General features: G+C 34.7%; 2 protein-coding genes across 2 annotated transcripts; one reads left to right on the forward strand and one right to left on the reverse strand.

Moving 5' to 3' along the window:
* Positions 1 to 1,931: 1,931 nt before the first annotated feature.
* LOC143254000 (nanos homolog 1-like) lies at positions 1,932 to 6,095 on the forward strand. The gene is made up of 2 exons (XM_076508698.1): positions 1,932 to 2,160; positions 3,500 to 6,095. The coding sequence occupies exons 1-2, from the start codon at positions 2,031 to 2,033 to the stop codon at positions 3,790 to 3,792; spliced, it is 423 nt and encodes a 140-aa protein (XP_076364813.1). The 5' UTR covers positions 1,932 to 2,030; the 3' UTR covers positions 3,793 to 6,095.
* LOC143253999 (eukaryotic translation initiation factor 2 subunit 1-like) lies at positions 5,040 to 20,828 on the reverse strand. Its single transcript, XM_076508697.1, has 8 exons — positions 20,674 to 20,828; positions 19,081 to 19,320; positions 16,887 to 16,966; positions 12,969 to 13,114; positions 11,673 to 11,779; positions 7,586 to 7,683; positions 6,746 to 6,889; positions 5,040 to 6,492 (listed from the first exon to the last, which is right to left on the reverse strand). Exons 2-8 carry the CDS (start codon positions 19,316 to 19,318, stop codon positions 6,349 to 6,351), a joined length of 957 nt encoding a protein of 318 aa, XP_076364812.1. The 5' UTR covers positions 19,319 to 19,320; positions 20,674 to 20,828; the 3' UTR covers positions 5,040 to 6,348.
* Positions 20,829 to 21,069: the final 241 nt, after the last annotated feature.

Below are 21,069 nucleotides of genomic sequence, written 5' to 3' on the forward strand. Positions count from 1 at the left end.
GGACTCATCACCAACTTAGTCTATGCAGAATGTAACCAATAATGTTTTTTGATGTGTTTTTTCTATTCTAATTTTATTTCTTTCTCTCGATTCCAAATAATTTCAGTTCAACGTTTAATAAATATATTTAAATATCGAACACATTTCAAACATTATATTAGATGTATCTCCAAACTTTTCCAAGGGCGGCGAAACCCGTAATGGTTCAGTCTTCGAAGGTTTATAATCTTGGTGACTTCTTTGGTATGAGTGGCGGACAGATGGCAGCGCAATAAGCCAATCGTGGGGCTTTTGACATGACAAAATATTTTAAATTTTTCACACATTTAATAATACGTTGGTAAACTTTCACCTTTGACCCGTAATCAACAGCATTTGGAAATGATGTTTCTAAAATCTGTATCAATTTTGCAGATTTTGTCTGTATCCGTAGTGATATACGAGTTATAGGGGAGGAACGTATAATTAGTACTTTTAATTTTAATAATTTTTGGCGCGGCATGGTCAAGCGTGTTAAGGCGTGCGACTCGTAATGTGAGGGTCGCGGGTTCGCATCCCCGTCGCGCCAAACATGCTCGCCCTTTCAGCCGTGGGGGCGTTATAATGTGACGTTGGTAAAAGAGTAGCCCAAGAGTTGACGGTGGGGGTGGTCATGACTGCTAAATTAGGGACAGCTAGCACAGATAACCCTCGAATAGCTTTGTGCGAAATTCAAAAAACAAACAAACCAAGCGTTGTAATAGACAAAAGTGTAAAATTATTATGCAAATCCTATCGGTCATGAAAAAAAACAAACAATTTATACGTAAAATTGTGTGTTTACCACAGAGTATAAAGTGAAAAAAAACAAAACACGTACATATACTTTATTTTTATAACAGTAATATTATGATAGTAATTTTGATTTTAGACTGGGGGTTTCAGAAAAACGTTTTCTCTTCACCCTCAACCCGTGAGAAAAAGATTTATATTTACATGGGAGAGGTAAAAATACAGAATGACACTTTTACACGCAATGTTTTGGGCGAGCAAAACAAGGAAGGAAAACGAAGACGGCATTCGCTCGCGACCGCGATTGGGAAATAGCTTGTTTGTTTGTTTTCTGAATTTCACGCAAAGCTACTCGAACGCTATCTGCTCTAGCCGTCCCTAATTTAGCAGTGTAAGACTAGAGGGAAGGCAGCTAGTCATTACCACCCACCGCCAACTCTTGGGCTACTCTTTTACCAATGAATAGTGGGATTGATCGTACATTATAACGCCCCACGGCTGAAAGGGCGAGCATGTTTGGTGTGACGGGGAATTGAACTCACGCCCCTCGGATTACGAGTCGAACGCCTTAACCAATCTGGCCATGCCGGGGCCTTTGAGAAATAGCACAAAAACAAGAGGTGGATATATATCTTATATCCAGAATTTTGTTGTGGGAAAAAAACAAACGGGAATGACCCGAGAAAAACCCACTTTTACACGGACGTCGAATATTTCTAAGTGCCTGAGTTATGACTGAAATGAAGGAAATACATTATTATTACAGATATAATATTGAAACTAGCGAATGTTCTGCTAGCACTGAACATTATTGTGTTACTGTGTTTCTTGTATTAGATATCCGTATATCTTTCAGCTAATTTTTAAAAGTTTTCCGAGAAGCTAGATAAGTATATTTAACGAATCTAGGTAATTCAGTGTACTAGTCAGAAAGCTGCTCGAATCAGTTGATTTTGTAGTGTTTTGAGCTTACCGATTAGATTAATGAACATATAATTAGTAATTACAACAATGAAAGGACTGCAGTTATAATAAGATAAAATGATTCACGTGACCTTAAAGCCACGCCTCTTTATTTTGTAACCAATCAAGAAACTAATCGGTTGTGATTGGTCAACCTTCCAACGCCAACTCACAAATAAGGTTGTTGTGTGGTGTTTTAAGTTAGCGATAATCTAAAGAACGAGGCGAGTGCTGGAGAACCTGACTTACTCAGGTCTCGCAAAACACCCGACGAAATCTCGATCAAAGAGACGATAATGGACGCGTTTAGATACGGTCTCCCAGTTGATTTGTCAACGCTTTATCCACCATCCAATCTGTCTCTCGTGGACGAAATGCAGAAGTTGTTGAGGTCCTTAGAAACCATGAGTATTCAACACCAAATGAGTAAGTTATGAACCTTTCGTTCGCTCAAATTCGTAAAAAACCCCAACAATCTCAGTTCTACCCTAATTTATAAAAAGGTCTTCTTAATTTACGATCTTGACTAGTGTTACGAGGTGTAAAAAAAGGTGTGCTACTCACGTTCAAAAGTTACTATTACGAAATATGAGTTGGGTTTTGGTTTTACTGGTATTAAGCAGGCTTTTCGTCAAATTAAAGAGTGAAGGTGATCCACCGAGAAATTAGATATTTATTATTGGCTCTGCGGCAGTTTCCATTGTTTACTATCATAAGTATTATAGTATGAAACGCAAAAGATCCCTATTCTAAACTTTAAGAATCTGTATCATAAACAAATATAACTTGTCAACTACGATTGCACAGATAGCCTAGCTGCTTTGTGCCATAAAACACTAAATCAACCAACCAGCCAACTACGATAGTAGGTTGCGAATCACTCCTACAATTTTAAACATTTTGGTAATCTACATGTCGCTTTGACATACTTATCTTGCTAGTCTTAACATTATAACTTGTTTTGAAATGCAACTTCTACAAATATCTCGATGGGTTTTCATATCTATAAAAGCAAAACAAAAAATTATCTCTTGTGTGCCTACTTTGAACTCGAGGACGGGGTATCACAGGAACTGAACATATGACAACAGCTTGATCCCTAAAAGTTACCTACCCGATGTCTTGTAGTTCCTTTAGGTAAGGACACCTACTCTGTGTGTCAAGTTTGGTCATACTAGCTCCAAAACTTTATACAACATAATGTTACTTAATATCGGGATAAAACGTAGCATGTGCTTTGCTATTTTTTCTTCACCCAACTTTGTTGATTATGTTGGTACTTGTTTTCCGCGCGACTGTACATAGAAATCTGTTTGTGATCCAGATAGTCCACTATTCTAAAGATACGTTAAACTTAACTATTCATCACCCGGAGCCCACCAGTAAGCTATTCTGAATCGTTTATTAAAACTGAAAATCGGGTTTCGTTGCCCAGGGTGAGTGGAGCGTAGATAACTTATTACGTAATTTTGCGCCTAACGTTCATTGCGGTTAATGATGTGTAACCTATTTATTACAGTAACCCAATTGGTAGACATTTGTTTTGTTCACTCAACAGCCATAAATTTTTACTTTCAAAATTAAGCTTTTGTTTTTAAATAAAAGTTCTTATTTCACATATTTGAGCTCTTGAAACAACAAAGTATGATGTTAAAACAGAAGGCGGTAACAATAGAAAAGTCCCATATTTTAGTTTTGTAAATTCCACGCTGCGCCACCTTCTAACTTCAAAGAGATTGTAATATTTATTTATTTTCAATTACAGATTACGTTCGCAGCGATTTTGTACAGAACGGAAAAGATTCCGATTTTTTAACTGTCCAGGGTCCAACCAATAAGCAACGACCTCCAAAAAAACGCAAGAAGAGGCCCCAAGAATGTGTATTTTGTAAAAACAATGGCGAAGAAGTGCGTTTTTACAAGAGTCATGTTCTGAGAAATACAAGTGGTAAGATCGTCTGTCCAATTTTGAGACGTTACAACTGTCCCATTTGTCAAAACGGAGGTGGAGACACCGCCCACACAATAAGATACTGCCCTAAAAATAAGTTCAAGTGACTTTCGTTGAATTTTAATTGTCTAGCGTGACGGGGTAGCAGGACCGATCTATTGACTGCTTGTTATCATGCGAATATATTAATTTGTTAATGTACAAAAAAAACAACAATATCGTAACTTGGTTTAGGCCAATTCACGTTTTTGATACGAATATATATAGAAGTTTTTGATATATTATTCGAATTACTTAATTTCTGTTGTGCATATTGGTTTATAGAAAACATTTTGATACTAGAAATAAACAATTATTGTTTGTTTTTTTTATTGGATGTAGTGTTTCGCTTTGTTTTTTTTAATATTAGCGTTCCACTAACATAAACCGTATCTATAGTGCTTATTACTGTAGGTTACGGTTTTTTAGCGGAAAGCTAATGGAATGAAACGTTGAGAGTCTAATAAAATAAAAACAACCATTTGACGTAATAAGGTCGTTTATTTCTAGTATTATTTTGATTAATACGATCGTTCAAAATGCGATGAAATCTTAATTTCAGTAACATTTTAAAGAATATCTCGTGCTTGTTTCTCGTCTGTATTCATTTAAGACTGAAGACAACTGTTATACATTTTTTGTTACAACTGGTACGTTTGTCGTCATTTTGAATCCTGAATTAATTTGTTTGTCCTTACTTTACAATATTCATTCCACCTTTTCGTGAAAGCACATCTTCGTTTTGTAGCCGTGTTCATATATCTTAAAAGTTTAACTTTTTAGTTTTCTATTTCAAGTTCCAAACTAAATTTTTTCTTTGTGTTTAACGATGAAATGACGTTTTCGGAAACAATAATCGATAAATTTCGGCAAAACTTCTTGACTTTACAATCTCCAGCCATTCATCCTAGTTTTTATCGCAGGAAATATACTGGTGTATGTTTTACTTTTTTGTTATATTTTTCACTTGCTATAAACTTCGTGTTTAATTTTAACGTAAAAAGCTACGTTATCAATTTACTACATCATTTTATTTGATGCGACAGAAGTGTAATTTTTTTTGAAAATTTTTTTTAAAACAACTGGTTAGTTCTTCCAGTGAAAATTAATTACACCAAGTGTTTTCGATATTATCTGGCCCATGTAAATCAGACATATTGCTTGTAAGAAGGTATATAGTATTTTTTTTTTTAATTTTCATACTTCATAGTGAATTGTGTGAAGTAAGTGATTTTTGTTTTTGAGGAATAGTAGCCGTAGGAGAAACCGTGAATTTTTTGCTACTTACTCTCAAACTAGGCCTAAGAAGTAACAGTTGAAATATCGAAGACGTTTTTATTGTATGTATTACAAACATTCTATATTTCAGTTCCAATGGAATTGTTGTAAATTGTATTATTATTATTAAAACTACTTTAAATAATTAATTGACACTTTTTGTGTAAAATATTTTCTTAAACATAAATCGGAATTGGTTACTTACAGTTTTCAGGTTCTAGCGATGTTTTTACAGTTTTATAAATAAACGAACAGATGAGTTACAAGAACTAGGATGTGACAATAATAATTCACTCATTTCAAAAGCTGTAAGTATTATCCACCAGCGGTCAATGTTTAAAAGTTCGAGAACGTCTGTCCACAGTTCATTTAAAGATACTAAACTTAGTATTTGAAATACAAGTTTTCTTGAACATCTTTTTATGAACGTTAAAGCTTCTATCACACTATTATATGTTATAGAAGACAAATTACCGAAAATAACGAATTTTTTTGAACTCGGTAAAAGAAACATATCAAACTTTAATGGAGCTCACTGTAGTTACAGTAATATTTCTTTTGAGGGAATGGTACTTACAAGTTCGTAATCACTTAATAAATGGGGGATTTGACTATATATTATAAATTTAGATCGTAAACATAATTAAAAAATATCTTAAAACGAAAAAGATTACTTCTGTTGGTGAATGGTTCCATGAATATGAACTTTACTCTTAGAAAAACCACTTGGATATGACAGAAACCCTGCTTTTAAAACATCAAATAATTCATGAAGGAGAGATTCCTAACATAATTTCTTTCCTGGTTTTATAAAACGTTGGAATCTAATTGGGGCCAGGTTAGGAAGGGGTATGTTACTTCAATAATTACACAGCTATATCCTTGTCTGGGATTTGTGATCCTTTGGAGTTTCAACCTTTGTGTGCAATAAGGAACACCCCTTCCACAACAATAAAACAAGCATTTTAAATAGTATTTTTCTAACAATAGGTGGAGCTAAATCTCGCTACAGTACAATATTCTGTACAAGTAAAACAAAAAGATTTAGTTATTCAGTGTAAGAAAAACAATACAGGGATTGAAACTAAATGCAGTAAGGTCAATTATGTAACGTATCTGGTGCTTCACGTACTCCTAACAATTCAAACGTTCACTCTCGGTGAAGATAACTGAATATTTTTGATAGGTATTTTATTCATCATTTCCTGGTGAATATCTTTAAACTCCAATAGTGGACACCTGTATTTAATACAATTAGGAAAAAAACAAAACCCTTAACAATTTAGAATATTTTAACCAAGTGGGACTGTTCTGTAGTAAAATCTGAAATGTTTTAACACCTTAATCTATGGTTGGTCCTCTCCTTCATCTTCGCCTTCGCTTCCAGCTTCTTCGTCATCATCATCCCCTGCCACCTCAGCATTGGCCATTTCTAGTCTTTCCAGTTGCTTAGCAAGTTCCACTTCATCAGTTTCAGTTACCACCTTTGGCTAAATCAAATAAAAATATCTTTACAGAGGTTGACATTAGTAATAGATGAAATAAACTAGTACCGAACTTCAGAAATGCTGATAAATTTCCTAACCCTAAAATGCTACTACATGTAACAGTTATTTTCATTTAACCTTAATAAGTGAATAACATTATGAAGTAACATTTACTAAATGTATAAATAACTATTCTTAATGTCTCCACGACACAGAACTCTTGATGGTAAATACGTATCCTTAAGTGTTTACGTACTGGGTTTTTGACGTGAAACACACCACCAGAGGTCTGAATAGCTTCTTGTATCTTGTCAATGGCTTCACTCAGTGCTTTTAAACCATCTGGCCGTTCCATGGTAGTTGTGGTGATAACATATAGTGGAGGTGCTATTAGATTGATCTAAATTAATATATAAAAACAGCTAGATAAACCCTCTATATCACCACTATTATTAAACTAATGTATTAACTTCTCAGAAACACCCTGAATTTTAAGAATCCTCATTTCAATGTTTAAAGTATTATTAACCTACAAGGAAGTTACTGATTATTATAATCTTTCTCAACTTAAATTGTTTGTGTGAAACTACAAATGAAAGTGACAGATCTCTACTTAGGTTTTTGTAAAGTGGTGGATAAACTTTACAATCCAGTTAAAATAATCTTTATGTGAAGCTAAAATTGACTTCTGAAAACCAATCAAACATGGAAAGTTTCCTAAGTAAAACTCAACATGTTGGTTGTTCTGTAAAACAAATCAAATAAGGAAACCTCTGTAATACATCAAACACACGTTCATGCCACGATAAAAGTAGAGGAGTGCTTGTTATTCATATAACAATTTATAGTACATTTTTATGTTTTTCATTGTACTGCTTTTACATAAGAAAATAAAGATGGTAAGCCTCACTATATAATTTTTATGAGAAAAACATACAGCATAGATATAAAACACCTACCAAAGAGAGTGACTGCTAGCCAGCCACTTCACACATTAATTCTATATCTACTTAAATTACCTCCAACAGTCAGTAATATATTAATACAGATAAAACTAAGCTGACAACTTAGAGCTAGCTAAACACGAGTTTCCTACTTTGACAGGCATACATTCCGTTGAACAGTTTATTCCAGCACGTAAAGCATTTTTCACAGCATCAATCCCTTCATATCCATAACAAGAAACTTCAATATCTGTGAACAAAACATCACAATTATCAATGAAGAAAAACAAGTCAGATTATCGAATTACTGCTCAAGCCTAATCATGAAAATCTGAATTTAGAAATTTCAAAACTTTGGATGTCCACACATTAGAAGTTTTACAAACTTTAAGAACTGAATCCATTTTATAAAGAGACAGAAAAATGTCTTGTGTCTGTAAATACAGGATGGGTAAGAAATTCCGTTTTTCCAATCACCACGATGTGTTATAAAGAACAAAAAATCTGGTAATAGGTGTATTGAGTGAGGGCCTTTTTTATCTGGAAAGGTATAAAGGTCATTCACATAAAAAATTATGCAAAAATTTACAAGGAAGACAATGTTCATAGGGAAATATTTCTGTGATAAAAGTTTGTACTGACATATTTAACATAAGTTTCAGAATATGACTGACTTTCTAATGAAGATATTGCGGTAGGTAAAAACCTTTTGTACACAAATTCTAAATATCCCATACCTTCTTCATAATTGTGAAAAATTAACTTTTTACTTCCCCGACACGACACCCATGCTTCAAAAATGAGCCAAGGGTTGTAGGACAAGTAATCATGCTCCAAAGAAACCATCTTTTTCTTGTGACAATGCTCCCCTGTGAGACCAGCTCATTACAGGAAGTACTCTACAGAGACCAGGTTAAGCTCATTATAGGAAGTACTCTACAGAGACCAGGTTAAGCTCATTATAGGAAGTACTCTACAGAGACCAGGTTAAGCTCATTACAGGAAGTACTCTACAGATACCAGGTTAAGCTCATTACAGGAAGTACTCTACAGATACCAGGTTAAGCTCATTACAGGAAGTACTCTACAGAGACCAGGTTAAGCTCATTACAGGAAGTACTCTATAGAGACCAGGTTAAGCTCATTACAGGAAGTACTCTACAGAGACCAGGTTAAGCTCATTACAGGAAGTACTCTACAGAGACCAGGTTAAGCTCATTACAGGAAGTACTCTATAGAGACCAGGTTAAGCTCATTACAGGAAGTACTCTACAGAGACCAGGTTAAGCTCATTACAGGAAGTACTCTACAGAGACCAGGTTAAGCTCATTACAGGAAGTACTCTACAGAGACCAGGTTAAGCTCATTACAGGAAGTACTCTACAGAGACCAGGTTAAGCTCATTACAGGAAGTACTCTACAGAGACCAGGTTAAGCTCATTACAGGAAGTACTCTACAGAGACCAGGTTAAGCTCATTACAGGAAGTACTCTACAGAGACCAGGTTAAGCTCATTACAGGAAGTACTCTACAGAGACCAGGTTAAGCTCATTACAGGAAGTACTCTACAGAGACCAGGTTAAGCTCATTACAGGAAGTACTCTACAGAGACCAGGTTAAGCTCATTACAGGAAGTACTCTACAGAGACCAGGTTAAGCTCATTACAGGAAGTACTCTACAGAGACCAGGTTAAGCTCATTACAGGAAGTACTCTACAGAGACCAGGTTAAGCTCATTACAGGAAGTACTCTACAGAGACCAGGTTAAGCTCATTATAGGAAGTACTCTACAGAGACCAGGTTAAGCTCATTATAGGAAGTACTCTACAGAGACCAGGTTAAGCTCATTACAGGAAGTACTCTACAGAGACCAGGTTAAGCTCATTACAGGAAGTACTCTACAGAGACCAGGTTAAGCTCATTACAGGAAGTACTCTATAGACCAGTTAAGCTCATTACCAGGTTAAGCTCATTACAGGAAGTACTCTACAGAGACCAGGTTAAGCTCATTACAGGAAGTACTCTACAGAGACCAGGTTAAGCTCATTACAGGAAGTACTCTACAGAGACCAGGTTAAGCTCATTACAGGAAGTACTCTACAGAGACCAGGTTAAGCTCATTACAGGAAGTACTCTACAGAGACCAGGTTAAGCTCATTACAGGAAGTACTCTACAGAGACCAGGTTAAGCTCATTACAGGAAGTACTCTACAGAGACCAGGTTAAGCTCATTACAGGAAGTACTCTACAGAGACCAGGTTAAGCTCATTACAGGAAGTACTCTACAGAGACCAGGTTAAGCTCATTACAGGAAGTACTCTACAGAGACCAGGTTAAGCTCATTACAGGAAGTACTCTACAGAGACCAGGTTAAGCTCATTACAGGAAGTACTCTACAGAGACCAGGTTAAGCTCATTACAGGAAGTACTCTATAGAGACCAGGTTAAGCTCATTACAGGAAGTACTCTACAGAGACCAGGTTAAGCTCATTACAGGAAGTACTCTACAGAGACCAGGTTAAGCTCATTATAGGAAGTACTCTACAGAGACCAGGTTAAGCTCATTATAGGAAGTACTCTACAGAGACCAGGTTAAGCTCATTACAGGAAGTACTCTACAGAGACCAGGTTAAGCTCATTACAGGAAGTACTCTACAGAGACCAGGTTAAGCTCATTACAGGAAGTACTCTACAGGTTAAGCTCATTACAGGAAGTACTCTACAGAGACCAGGTTAAGCTCATTACAGGAAGTACTCTACAGAGACCAGGTTAAGCTCATTACAGGAAGTACTCTACAGGTTAAGCTCATTACAGGAAGTACTCTACAGGTTAAGCTCATTACAGGAAGTACTCTACAGAGACCAGGTTAAGCTCATTACAGGAAGTACTCTACAGGTTAAGCTCATTACAGGAAGTACTCTACAGGTTAAGCTCATTACAGGAAGTACTCTACAGGTTAAGCTGATTACAGGAAGTACTCTACAGGTTAAGCTCATTACAGGAAGTACTCTACAGAGACCAGGTTAAGCTCATTACAGGAAGTACTCTACAGAGACCAGGTTAAGCTCATTACAGGAAGTACTCTACAGGTTAAGGTTAAGCTCATTACAGGAAGTACTCTACAGGTTAAGCTCATTACAGGAAGTACTCTACAGAGACCAGGTTAAGCTCATTACAGGAAGTACTCTACAGACTACAGGTTAAGCTCATTACAGGAAGTACTCTACAGGTTAAGCTCATTACAGGAAGTACTCTACAGGTTAAGCTCATTACAGGAAGTACTCTACAGGTTAAGCTCATTACAGGAAGTACTCTACAGGTTAAGCTCATTACAGGAAGTACTCTACAGAGACCAGGTTAAGCTCATTACAGGAAGTACTCTACAGAGACCAGGTTAAGCTCATTACAGGAAGTACTCTACAGAGACCAGGTTAAGCTCATTACAGGAAGTACTCTACAGAGACCAGGTTAAGCTCATTACAGGAAGTACTCTACAGGAGACCAGGTTAAGCTCATTACAGGAAGTACTCTACAGGTTAAGCTCATTACAGCTCATTACTCTACAGGTTAAGCTCATTACAGGAAGTACTCTACAGGTTAAGCTCATTACAGGAAGTACTCTACAGGTTAAGCTCATTACAGGAAGTACTCTACAGGAGTACCACAGGTTAAGCTCATTACAGGAAGTACTCTACAGGTTAAGCTCATTACAGGAAGTACTCTACAGGTTAAGCTCATTACAGGAAGTACTCTACAGGTTAAGACAGGTTAAGCTCATTACAGGAAGTACTCTACAGGAGTACTCTACAGGTTAAGCTCATTACAGGAAGTACTCTACAGAGACCAGGTTAAGCTCATTACAGGAAGTACTCTACAGAGACCAGGTTAAGCTCATTACAGGAAGTACTCTACAGAGACCAGGTTAAGCTCATTACAGGAAGTACTCTACAGAGACCAGGTTAAGCTCATTACAGGAAGTACTCTACAGAGACCAGGTTAAGCTCATTACAGGAAGTACTCTACAGAGACCAGGTTAAGCTCATTACAGGAAGTACTCTACAGAGACCAGGTTAAGCTCATTACAGGAAGTACTCTACAGAGACCAGGTTAAGCTCATTACAGGAAGTACTCTACAGAGACCAGGTTAAGCTCATTACAGGAAGTACTCTACAGGTTAAGCTCATTACAGGAAGTACTCTACAGGTTAAGCTCATTACTGGAAGTACAAACTAAATTACCAGCTCTTATTTTGACAGACTGAGGAGTAAGACGCTGATTAATGTTGTTCACAAGAACCTCTTTGGTCTTTTCATCAAGGTTGCATTCATCCAGTATGGACGGGTCACTGGAAAGAAACAAAATGCACTGTTTGGTTAACGAAAATGAATTAAAAACCCTATAGGTTGAGCTATCGGGTTTTTATTTTATCCTGAGCGTTCTTGAAGTGACACGGTTTTTTAACATCACAAATGGTTAATAAAAATTTCACAGAATTAAAACACTTAGTGGTTTACACTATTTATTAAAAACATAAATATTTGTTATCACCATAATAAGGTACAATAAACCATCACCACACATTAAACCAATGGATGTGTTCTTTCCTATAGAATGTTAAAACCTGGTATTTTAATTACAAGGATGAAATGACAGCCAACAAACAACTAATAAAAACAACTGAAGACTTTTACATACTTCTCTAAAATTGTTGATTTAAGACTGAACTTAGACATGCAAAATAACATTTTGATATCTGAAAATAAAGAAACAAAGAAAATTGGCTTTTAAACTAGGTATCAAAAATTATCTTGGGTCAACCAAGCATTTTATTTGTTGTATCTAACTGTCTTAACTATCACACTGTTATGTTTCATATTTCTTTACACTGTTATGTGCATATTGTTTGTCTCAAGTTGTAAGTCCACATAAGTATGCCTGTTTGTTCGCCACTATTTATTCAACAACAACCAACTTAAGTTAAATAATTATCTAAACAAATAAATTTATTTTTTTGTAAACATTTCTGTGTTCACTACAGAATATTTGCATGTGGTCTACAAATGGTTTGCCAGTTAGTATTGCTGTGACATGTTTTAAAGTTTTTTTTTAGTTTGCTATTAAGGACAAAGGTGACCAATGGACAATCTGTGCCATGTGTACAGAGTATATTGATACCTAATCCTGGACGGCCAGGTGGGTTAACGCGTTCAACTCATAATGTGAGGGTCGTGGGTTCAAATCTCTGTCACACTAAAAATGCTCGCCCTTTCAGCCATGGGGGCATTATAATGTTATGGTCAATCCTACTATTAGTTAGTAAAAGAGTAGCCCAAGAGTTGGTGGTGGGCGGTGATGACTAGCTTTCTTCCCTCTAGTCTTACACTGCTAAATTAGGGACGGCTAGTGCAGATAGCCCTTGTGTCACTTTGCGTAAAATTAAAAAAAAAAAAAAAGCATCATAAGTTCTCAGGATTACCAGTAGGTGCAGTGACGAAACATCAAAGTTACAAATAATCGACACAGTTTTAACTTACGATACGGCGTGCTTGAAAACATCGTAAGAACTTGCAGCTTTCTTAAACTTTTCATCAAAATACCAAGCAGTCTTCTTGTAGAGGTTCTCCAGCTGTTGGTCATCATAACCCAATATCCCTGCTACATGTCTTAAAATGCTGTTCACCTAGAAATGTAATGGGATTATTAGTACTGATGTTACTGACCTCAAAGAATTTTTTAACATCAGACATTTGTCCATCTTCTTACAGCTCAGTCTTCCCTTAAACTGTGACAGAATACATTGTTTGGTAAGATCAACCTCTGAATTTCATTTTAACAGTTAATTTAAAGAATTGTTATTCATTAAAAATATTACACTGTTTTGTTGTCATAAGATTTTTTTTTTTTCAGGAAGAGGCTTCAGTCTCATTTCGATCACTTATTTGGATCAACTTAGTTTGCTGGTGTAGATGACGTTTTTAAGATGTTATGAAACATCTGCAGGTTCTCGCATATTCCATACACTCCTCAGATCGCAGGTACTTCCATTTTACTGATAAATTATCAGTGAACTGTCGTTAGGCTAACCAGAACTTACTCAAGGTTATACTGGACTTGCTGTTTAATTCTGAAATCCCACCACATAAACAGAACATTTTTACATCACACAAGATAATTTCAACATCTTCCCACTTCTTTAAAATAAACCCACAATAACCAACTGAAACAACACACTTTTAAAATGAATTGTGTATATTTATTTAAATTTTGTAACCATCAGTAACAACACTATCCTTATATTAACAATAATAAAAGGCTTAGCTCAATATAATTCAACTCATGCCAGTACTGTTACTATAAACAATCAATACACTTTTCTAAACAGTAAACTACTCATAAAGGGTTTTATAATTCAACTCATGCCAGTACTGTTACTATAAACAATCAATACACTTTTCTAAACAGTAAACTACTTACATAAAGGGTTTTATAATTCAACTCATGCCAGTACTGTTACTATAAACAATCAATACACTTTTCTAAACAGTAAACTACTTACATAAAGGGTTTTATAATTCAACTCATGCCAGTACTGTTACTATAAACAATCAATACACTTTTCTAAACAGTAAACTACTTACATAAAGGGTTTTATAATTCAACTCATGCCAGTACTGTTACTATAAACAATCAATACACATTTCTAAACAGTAAACTACTTACATAAAGGGTTTTTCTGGATATGGACAAGAAATCAGCACCTCTGTCAAAGTTATACAGAGATTAAATAAAGTTATTAAGAGTAGACAGCCACTATACCAGGATCTGACCAACCATGAATACTGGTTAGCCACTATACCAGGATCTGACCAACCATGAATAACGGTTAGCCACTATACCAGGATCTGACCAACCATGAGTACTGGTTAGCCACTATACCAGGATCTGACCAACCATGAATAACGGTTAGCCACTATACCAGGATCTGACCGACCATGAGTACTGGTTAGCCACTATACCAGGATCTGACCAACCATGAATAACGGTTAGCCACTATACCAGGATCTGACCAACCATGAGTACTGGTTAGCCACTATACCAGGATCTGACCAACCATGAATAACGGTTAGCCACTATACCAGGATCTGACCGACCATGAGTACTGGTTAGCCACAACACCAGAATCTGGCCAACCATGAATATTGGTTAGCCACAATACCAGAATCTGGCCAACCATGAATATTGGTCAGCCACAATACCAGAATCTGGCCAACCATGAGCACTGGTTAGCCACGACACCAGAATCTGGCCAACCATGAGCACTGGTTAGCCACGACACCAGAATCTGGCCAACCATGAGCACTGGTTAGCCACGACACCAGAATCTGGCCAACCATGAATAGTGGTTAGTCACAACACCAGAATCTGGCCAACCATGAATAGTGGTTAGCCACAACACCAGAATCTGGCCAACCATGAATAGTGGTTAGTCACAACACCAGAATCTGGCCAACCATGAATACTGGTTAGTCATAACACCAGAATCTGGCCAACCATGAATACTGGTTAGCCACAACACCAGAATCTGGCCAACCATGAGCACTGGTTAGCCACAACACCAGAATCTGGCCAACCATGAGCACTGGTTAGCCACAACACAGAATCTGGCCAACCATGAATATTGGTTAGCCACAACACCAGAATCTGGCCAACCATGAATATTGGTTAGCCACAACACCAGAATCTGGCCAACCATGAGCACTGGTTAGCCACAACACCAGAATCTGGCCAACCATGGATAGTGGTTAGTCATAACACCAGAATCTGGCCAACCATGAATAGTGGTTAGTCATAACACCAGAATCTGGCCAACCATGAATAGTGGTTAGTCATAACACCAGAATCTGGCCAACCCATAACACCAGAATCTGGCCAACCATGAATAGTGGTTAGTCATAACACCAGAATCTGGCCAACCATGAATAGTGGTTAGTCATAACACCAGAATCTGACCAACACCACCTTTACTGATTGAATTGTCACTTTCCAAGGAGCAAAAAAAAAAACTATATCAAATACATAATAACATCAGAAGATTCATAATACATTATAACATTAGAAGATTCATAATACATTAGTTCAACCTTTTGTAAAATAACCTAATACAGTATACATTAGTTCAACCTTTTGTAAAATAGCCTAATACAGTATACATTAGTTCAACCTTTTGTAAAATAACCTAATACAGTATACATTAGTTCAACCTTTTGTAAAATAACCTAATACAGTATACATTAGTTCAACCTTTTGTAAAATAGCTTAATACAGTATACATTAGTTCAACCTTTTGTAAAATAGCCTAATACAGTATACATTAGTTCAACCTTTTGTAAAATAGCCTAATACAGTATACATTAGTTCAACCTTTTGTAAAATAACCTAATACAGTATACATTAGTTCAACCTTTTGTAAAATAGCCTAATACAGTATACATTAGTTCAACCTTTTGTAAAATAGCCTAATACAGTATACATTAGTTCAACCTTTTGTAAAATAACCTAATACAGTATACATTAGTTCAACCTTTTGTAAAATAGCCTAATACAGTATACATTAGTTCAACCTTTTGTAAAATAGCCTAATACAGTATACATTAGTTCAACCTTTTGTAAAATAGCCTAATACAGTATACATTAGTTCAACCTTTTGTAAAATAGCCTAATACAGTATACATTAGTTCAACCTTTTGTAAAATAGCCTAATACAGTATACATTAGTTCAACCTTTTGTAAAATAGCCTAATACAGTATACATTAGTTCAACCTTTTGTAAAATAACCTAATACAGTATACATTAGTTCAACCTTTTGTAAAATAACCTAATACAGTATACATTAGTTCAACCTTTGTAAAATAGCCTACAACTAATCATAACAAAGTATTCATTTTTACTCTGTAAACCTATTTATATTATGGACAATAAGTTACACACAGTTTGCAAACATTATACATTTTAAACTAGGATGCAATATAGATAATATACATGATGAATGTATTACAGGACTCTGGTCACTTACTACAATATAAACATTAATTATGTATTTATTACAGGACTCTGGTCACTTACTACAATACAAACATTAATTATGTAATTATTACAGGACTCTGGTCACTTCTTACTACAATACAAACATTAATTATGTAATTATTACAGGACTCTGGTCACTTCCTACTACAATACAAACATTAATTATGTATTTATCACAGGACTCTGGTCACTTCTTACTACAATATAAACATTAATTATGTATTTATTACAGGACTCTGGTCACTTCTTACTACAACACAAACATTAATTATGTATTTATCACAGGACTCTGGTCACTTCTTACTACAATATAAACATTAATTATGTATTTATTACAGGACTCTGGTCACTTCCTACTTGTACTTACAGCTTTTGCCTTAGCAAACTTTTCTTCACATTTCACGATATCTTCTGGTGAAACACGTCTTTTCGACAAGTCAATATATCCTACATTTAAATAATGTAATTAACATTTTTTTCTTCAACAAATATTTTTCAATTCATATGGAACTACAGAGCATAATAAGAATGTGGGTGAGCCATTAGTATGATGTGAAACTACACACTTGTACACATTTCATAGTAAAGTGCAATAGGTGTAATTAAAACAGTTTATGTTGTCTTATCTAATGGTTATCATTGTTTCATGTTCTCTCAGCTAAACAAGTGAAAATTTATTTATAAATCAGAAAACATTTTTTAACAGAATGATAGTCAGCAATGGAAAGAAGTGATGACAATTAGGGGCCCTGTCCCCCTCACCAATATGATGTGAAACTACACACTTGTACACATTTCATAGTAAAGTGCAATAGGTGTAATTAAAACAAAGTTATGTTGTCTTATCTAATGGTTATCATTGTTTCATGTTCTCTCAGCTAAACAAGTGAAAATTTATTTATAAATCAGAAAACATTTTTTAACAGAATGATAGTCAGCAATGGAAAGAAGTGATGACAATTAGGGGCCCTGTCCCCCTCACCAATAACTATGCATACAAATTCATCCATTTTGGTGAGTGAAATATTTATTGCTAAACACATGATAGGCATGTGCATTGATGTGATTTATTTGTATTTCAATTCTGATGCCAGGCACTGATTTTAATGTTATATTTGGATGAATTCTCAAACAATGCATTGTACTGGCACTTGAACTAATAAATTACCAAGTTGTTTTTATATCATTCACTACCAGTGATGTTTGTACATTACATCACACTGAATAATGTTAGGTTTTTCTTGTTGTTAAAACACTCAGTATGTAAAATAAAATAAGATAAAATTATTCACTTCCTATACAAGGCACTTAAGTAACCACAGCAGTAATTAATGAACCTAACCATGATGTTGATGGCAGGTTTAGTCATGTGACTCATTTGGGACCCTGTAACCAACAAAGATGTGGACACACAAATTAACTGTTTGACATACAACTTAGGAAAATTATACAAGAACCCAATAGGCCTATATGACCCGTTAACAGTAATTCAATGGTAATAAATACCTTGTTCTTTGATAAGTACAAAATGCAATTATGTGTTTGTGAAATATGAGGTATTATGCTATGACAACTAGCTAGAACATCCAGGCTATCAAACTAGTAAGTAGAAATAGTTGGTACAAAGAAAAGCTTATTGCAACTGTTGAAATATTCAATGAGGAAGTTTATGAGAAACAGACTATTTCAACACGACCTTTTAAAGTTCAAACAGTGAATCCCACTTGTAATCATACATGTACCTCTATACTCCTGTACATAACTACTTTACAGATACCAACATTCACTTTTCTCAATCTATTTTCATAAACCCACAGTTTAAAGTTAGCTTACGTTGTTAAACACAGTAAAATCATTATACTTGTGTGGTGATGACTAATGTTTTGATGCATAGACTTCCTACAAATTCTTGCAATAAACCTTGCAGTTTCCTGTGTAGCAATGCAATGCTAGATGTACACCATTTCTCTGATGAAGATCTGGCAAGTTTTGAGAAATTACCATGTTTTAGCACATATTTTATTCAAGTTTTTATTCTGAGGTTCACCAAATGTACCATCTATCTACGACACTAGTCATACTGTTTCTAGAATTACTGTTTTTGTACTGGTTGAAAGTTGTTTATGAAAAAAGATGAGACAGATTTCAGTTAACTGTTGATGATGGATTTTATGATTTATTATATCTTACAGGCAGGAAGGATTTTAAAGAATTACTCATGATTCACGAAGTGCTTTCACTGTAGGGTCCATCAAAGATGACAATAACCCCATTTTTTAACTTCCAACTAACCCTAATTCCTCAAACAACACATTTCCTTCTTTGTCAATAATAAATGTACAAACTTTAAATCAAAATAATGTTTAAAAAGGAAAACAACCACTGAGGACAAGGAAACTTGTGTAACTACAGCATACCAGTAGCAGTTCCATAACAAATGTTTCTTTTAATTATTTCTTCTTGTAACAGATTTGCTAATGAGGTTCTGGAAAATGAAAAATACCTTAAAACTTCACCAAGAATTATAATAGATTTGCTCCTTAAAGGTATATTATTTTTACCTTTATCTTTGTCCACCCTGATAACTACCACACATTCACTTCGGCCCACTCTGATCAACTTGTTGATGGATCTAATTCGTCGTCGTGACAACTCAGACAGGAGGATCATCCCCTCAATATTGTTGTACTCTAAAAGATGCACATAAGCACCCATTTCGGCAATTGATCGAACATTTACCATGACAACATCTTCAATTTCTGGGTACCGCTGGCTGTAGAATCGACACGACAGGGGCATGGCTTAAAATGAAATAATCCTGTGACTCAGATATATTTAAAAATCTGATGAAATCTACATTTATGTGAAGATACATTTGCATTTCATAATTTAATGATACAAAAAAAAATATTTTGGTGACCAAGGTAAGCACAACAGTCAGTGAAAATATCATCAAGATACATTAACCTATTAATAACCATATATAACAAAGAGAAAATCTCTTCTGTAGATTGGAGTTCATCACACACAAGTAACTTCTGTCCTAAATACCAAGTATTTGAGAATTTTCAGTAATACATAATGACCTACTTTATAAAAAATGTATGTCATTAGAAACTGTAATAAAAATAATATGAAAGAAGGGTTTTGTAATTCTAATTTATTGAAGCAAGGTGCCAAGCAACTACATAAAGATTGTGGTAACAAGTGACATATGGAATTACACTTGGCAATATTACATTGCATAAAAGCAAAATATGCCTTTAATTGTTCTAAATTACACTATACATAATAAATGTGCCAAAAACCACTATGCATAATACATGACATAGTTACTAACAAAACAAACCTAGATAACAAATGATTTTAAGTTTAAAGCAAATTTTTCAGTTTCAAAACACTTTCTTTTTCATAATTTTCAATTTCTCGAGCTCTGACTGTTTGATGTAAACATAATTAACTTTAAAGGGTAATTAATGTATTGTTTATTACAGTACTTTGACTTGAATAATTTTATTCTGACTAAAGCATAAATGTTGAGATTGTTTTTTAAATATTATTACAATTATGTTTTATTTATTTATGAAAGTGAAATTACAAGTTATTATTAACTAATACTGTAAACAGCACACTAGAATACTTCCCGTAAGTACTGGATAAATAAAACTTACACTTTATGAAGTTTCTCACAAAACTGAATGTAGATATACATATAAAAGTTTATACACAGGGGTTAGGCTTAGGCAGATTTTACAGAGGCTTAATTTTATAATTAACATTTTCCAACTCATTCTTTAAAAATAATTTCAATTTCACATCTTAACAAAAGTAATACCAGTAGCACTAAGCAATACTAAAGCTACACCCTGGTTATATTGTATAACAATTAGCAACAGTAATGTAGCCGTAGGTAAGTATTAACACATACATATATATATATGCAAATTACAATCAACATAATCCACAAAACATTAAGTAATGCCACTGTAATAATACACTTTACATGGTTTATACTAACACTATTAACAGTATTACAGTAGGCCAATTTAACGAGCCAATTATCCGGTACAGTACGTCAGAAGATATATATATACATGTAATTTGCAATATTTTGAAGTTTTTTACTAGAAAATATATCTGATAAAGTATTTTACCTGCAACAATAATCACGTAGACTTTTTGTTATATCTCAAAACAATAATGATCAAATATTAAATAAGGTACCAAAAAATGTAACCATGTGGCAAGATCGAGATCAAGGAAGAAATAATTTTCGCCTGTCGGTAAAAATTAAAACTACCTAATTTTCATTATTTTCCTGATTACAAACAAGTGTAGTGACAGTGAATGTCAGAAAACCTTACAACCTATTTTATTCATTCAACGTTCCAGTTTTACATGTTCATCAGGAGTATATAAATTATTAAATTATCTTCTAATTCAAATTTATTTCCATAATTTGCTTAATATTTCATTAAATACGTGAAGTAATATTTTCCTCTGATTGCAAGTTGGAAAAGAGTAGCATTTTTCCTGGCTGACAAAATATT

This window comes from Tachypleus tridentatus, chromosome 6, assembly GCF_004210375.1.
Source record: "Tachypleus tridentatus isolate NWPU-2018 chromosome 6, ASM421037v1, whole genome shotgun sequence".
NCBI classification, from domain to species: domain Eukaryota; kingdom Metazoa; phylum Arthropoda; class Merostomata; order Xiphosura; family Limulidae; genus Tachypleus; species Tachypleus tridentatus.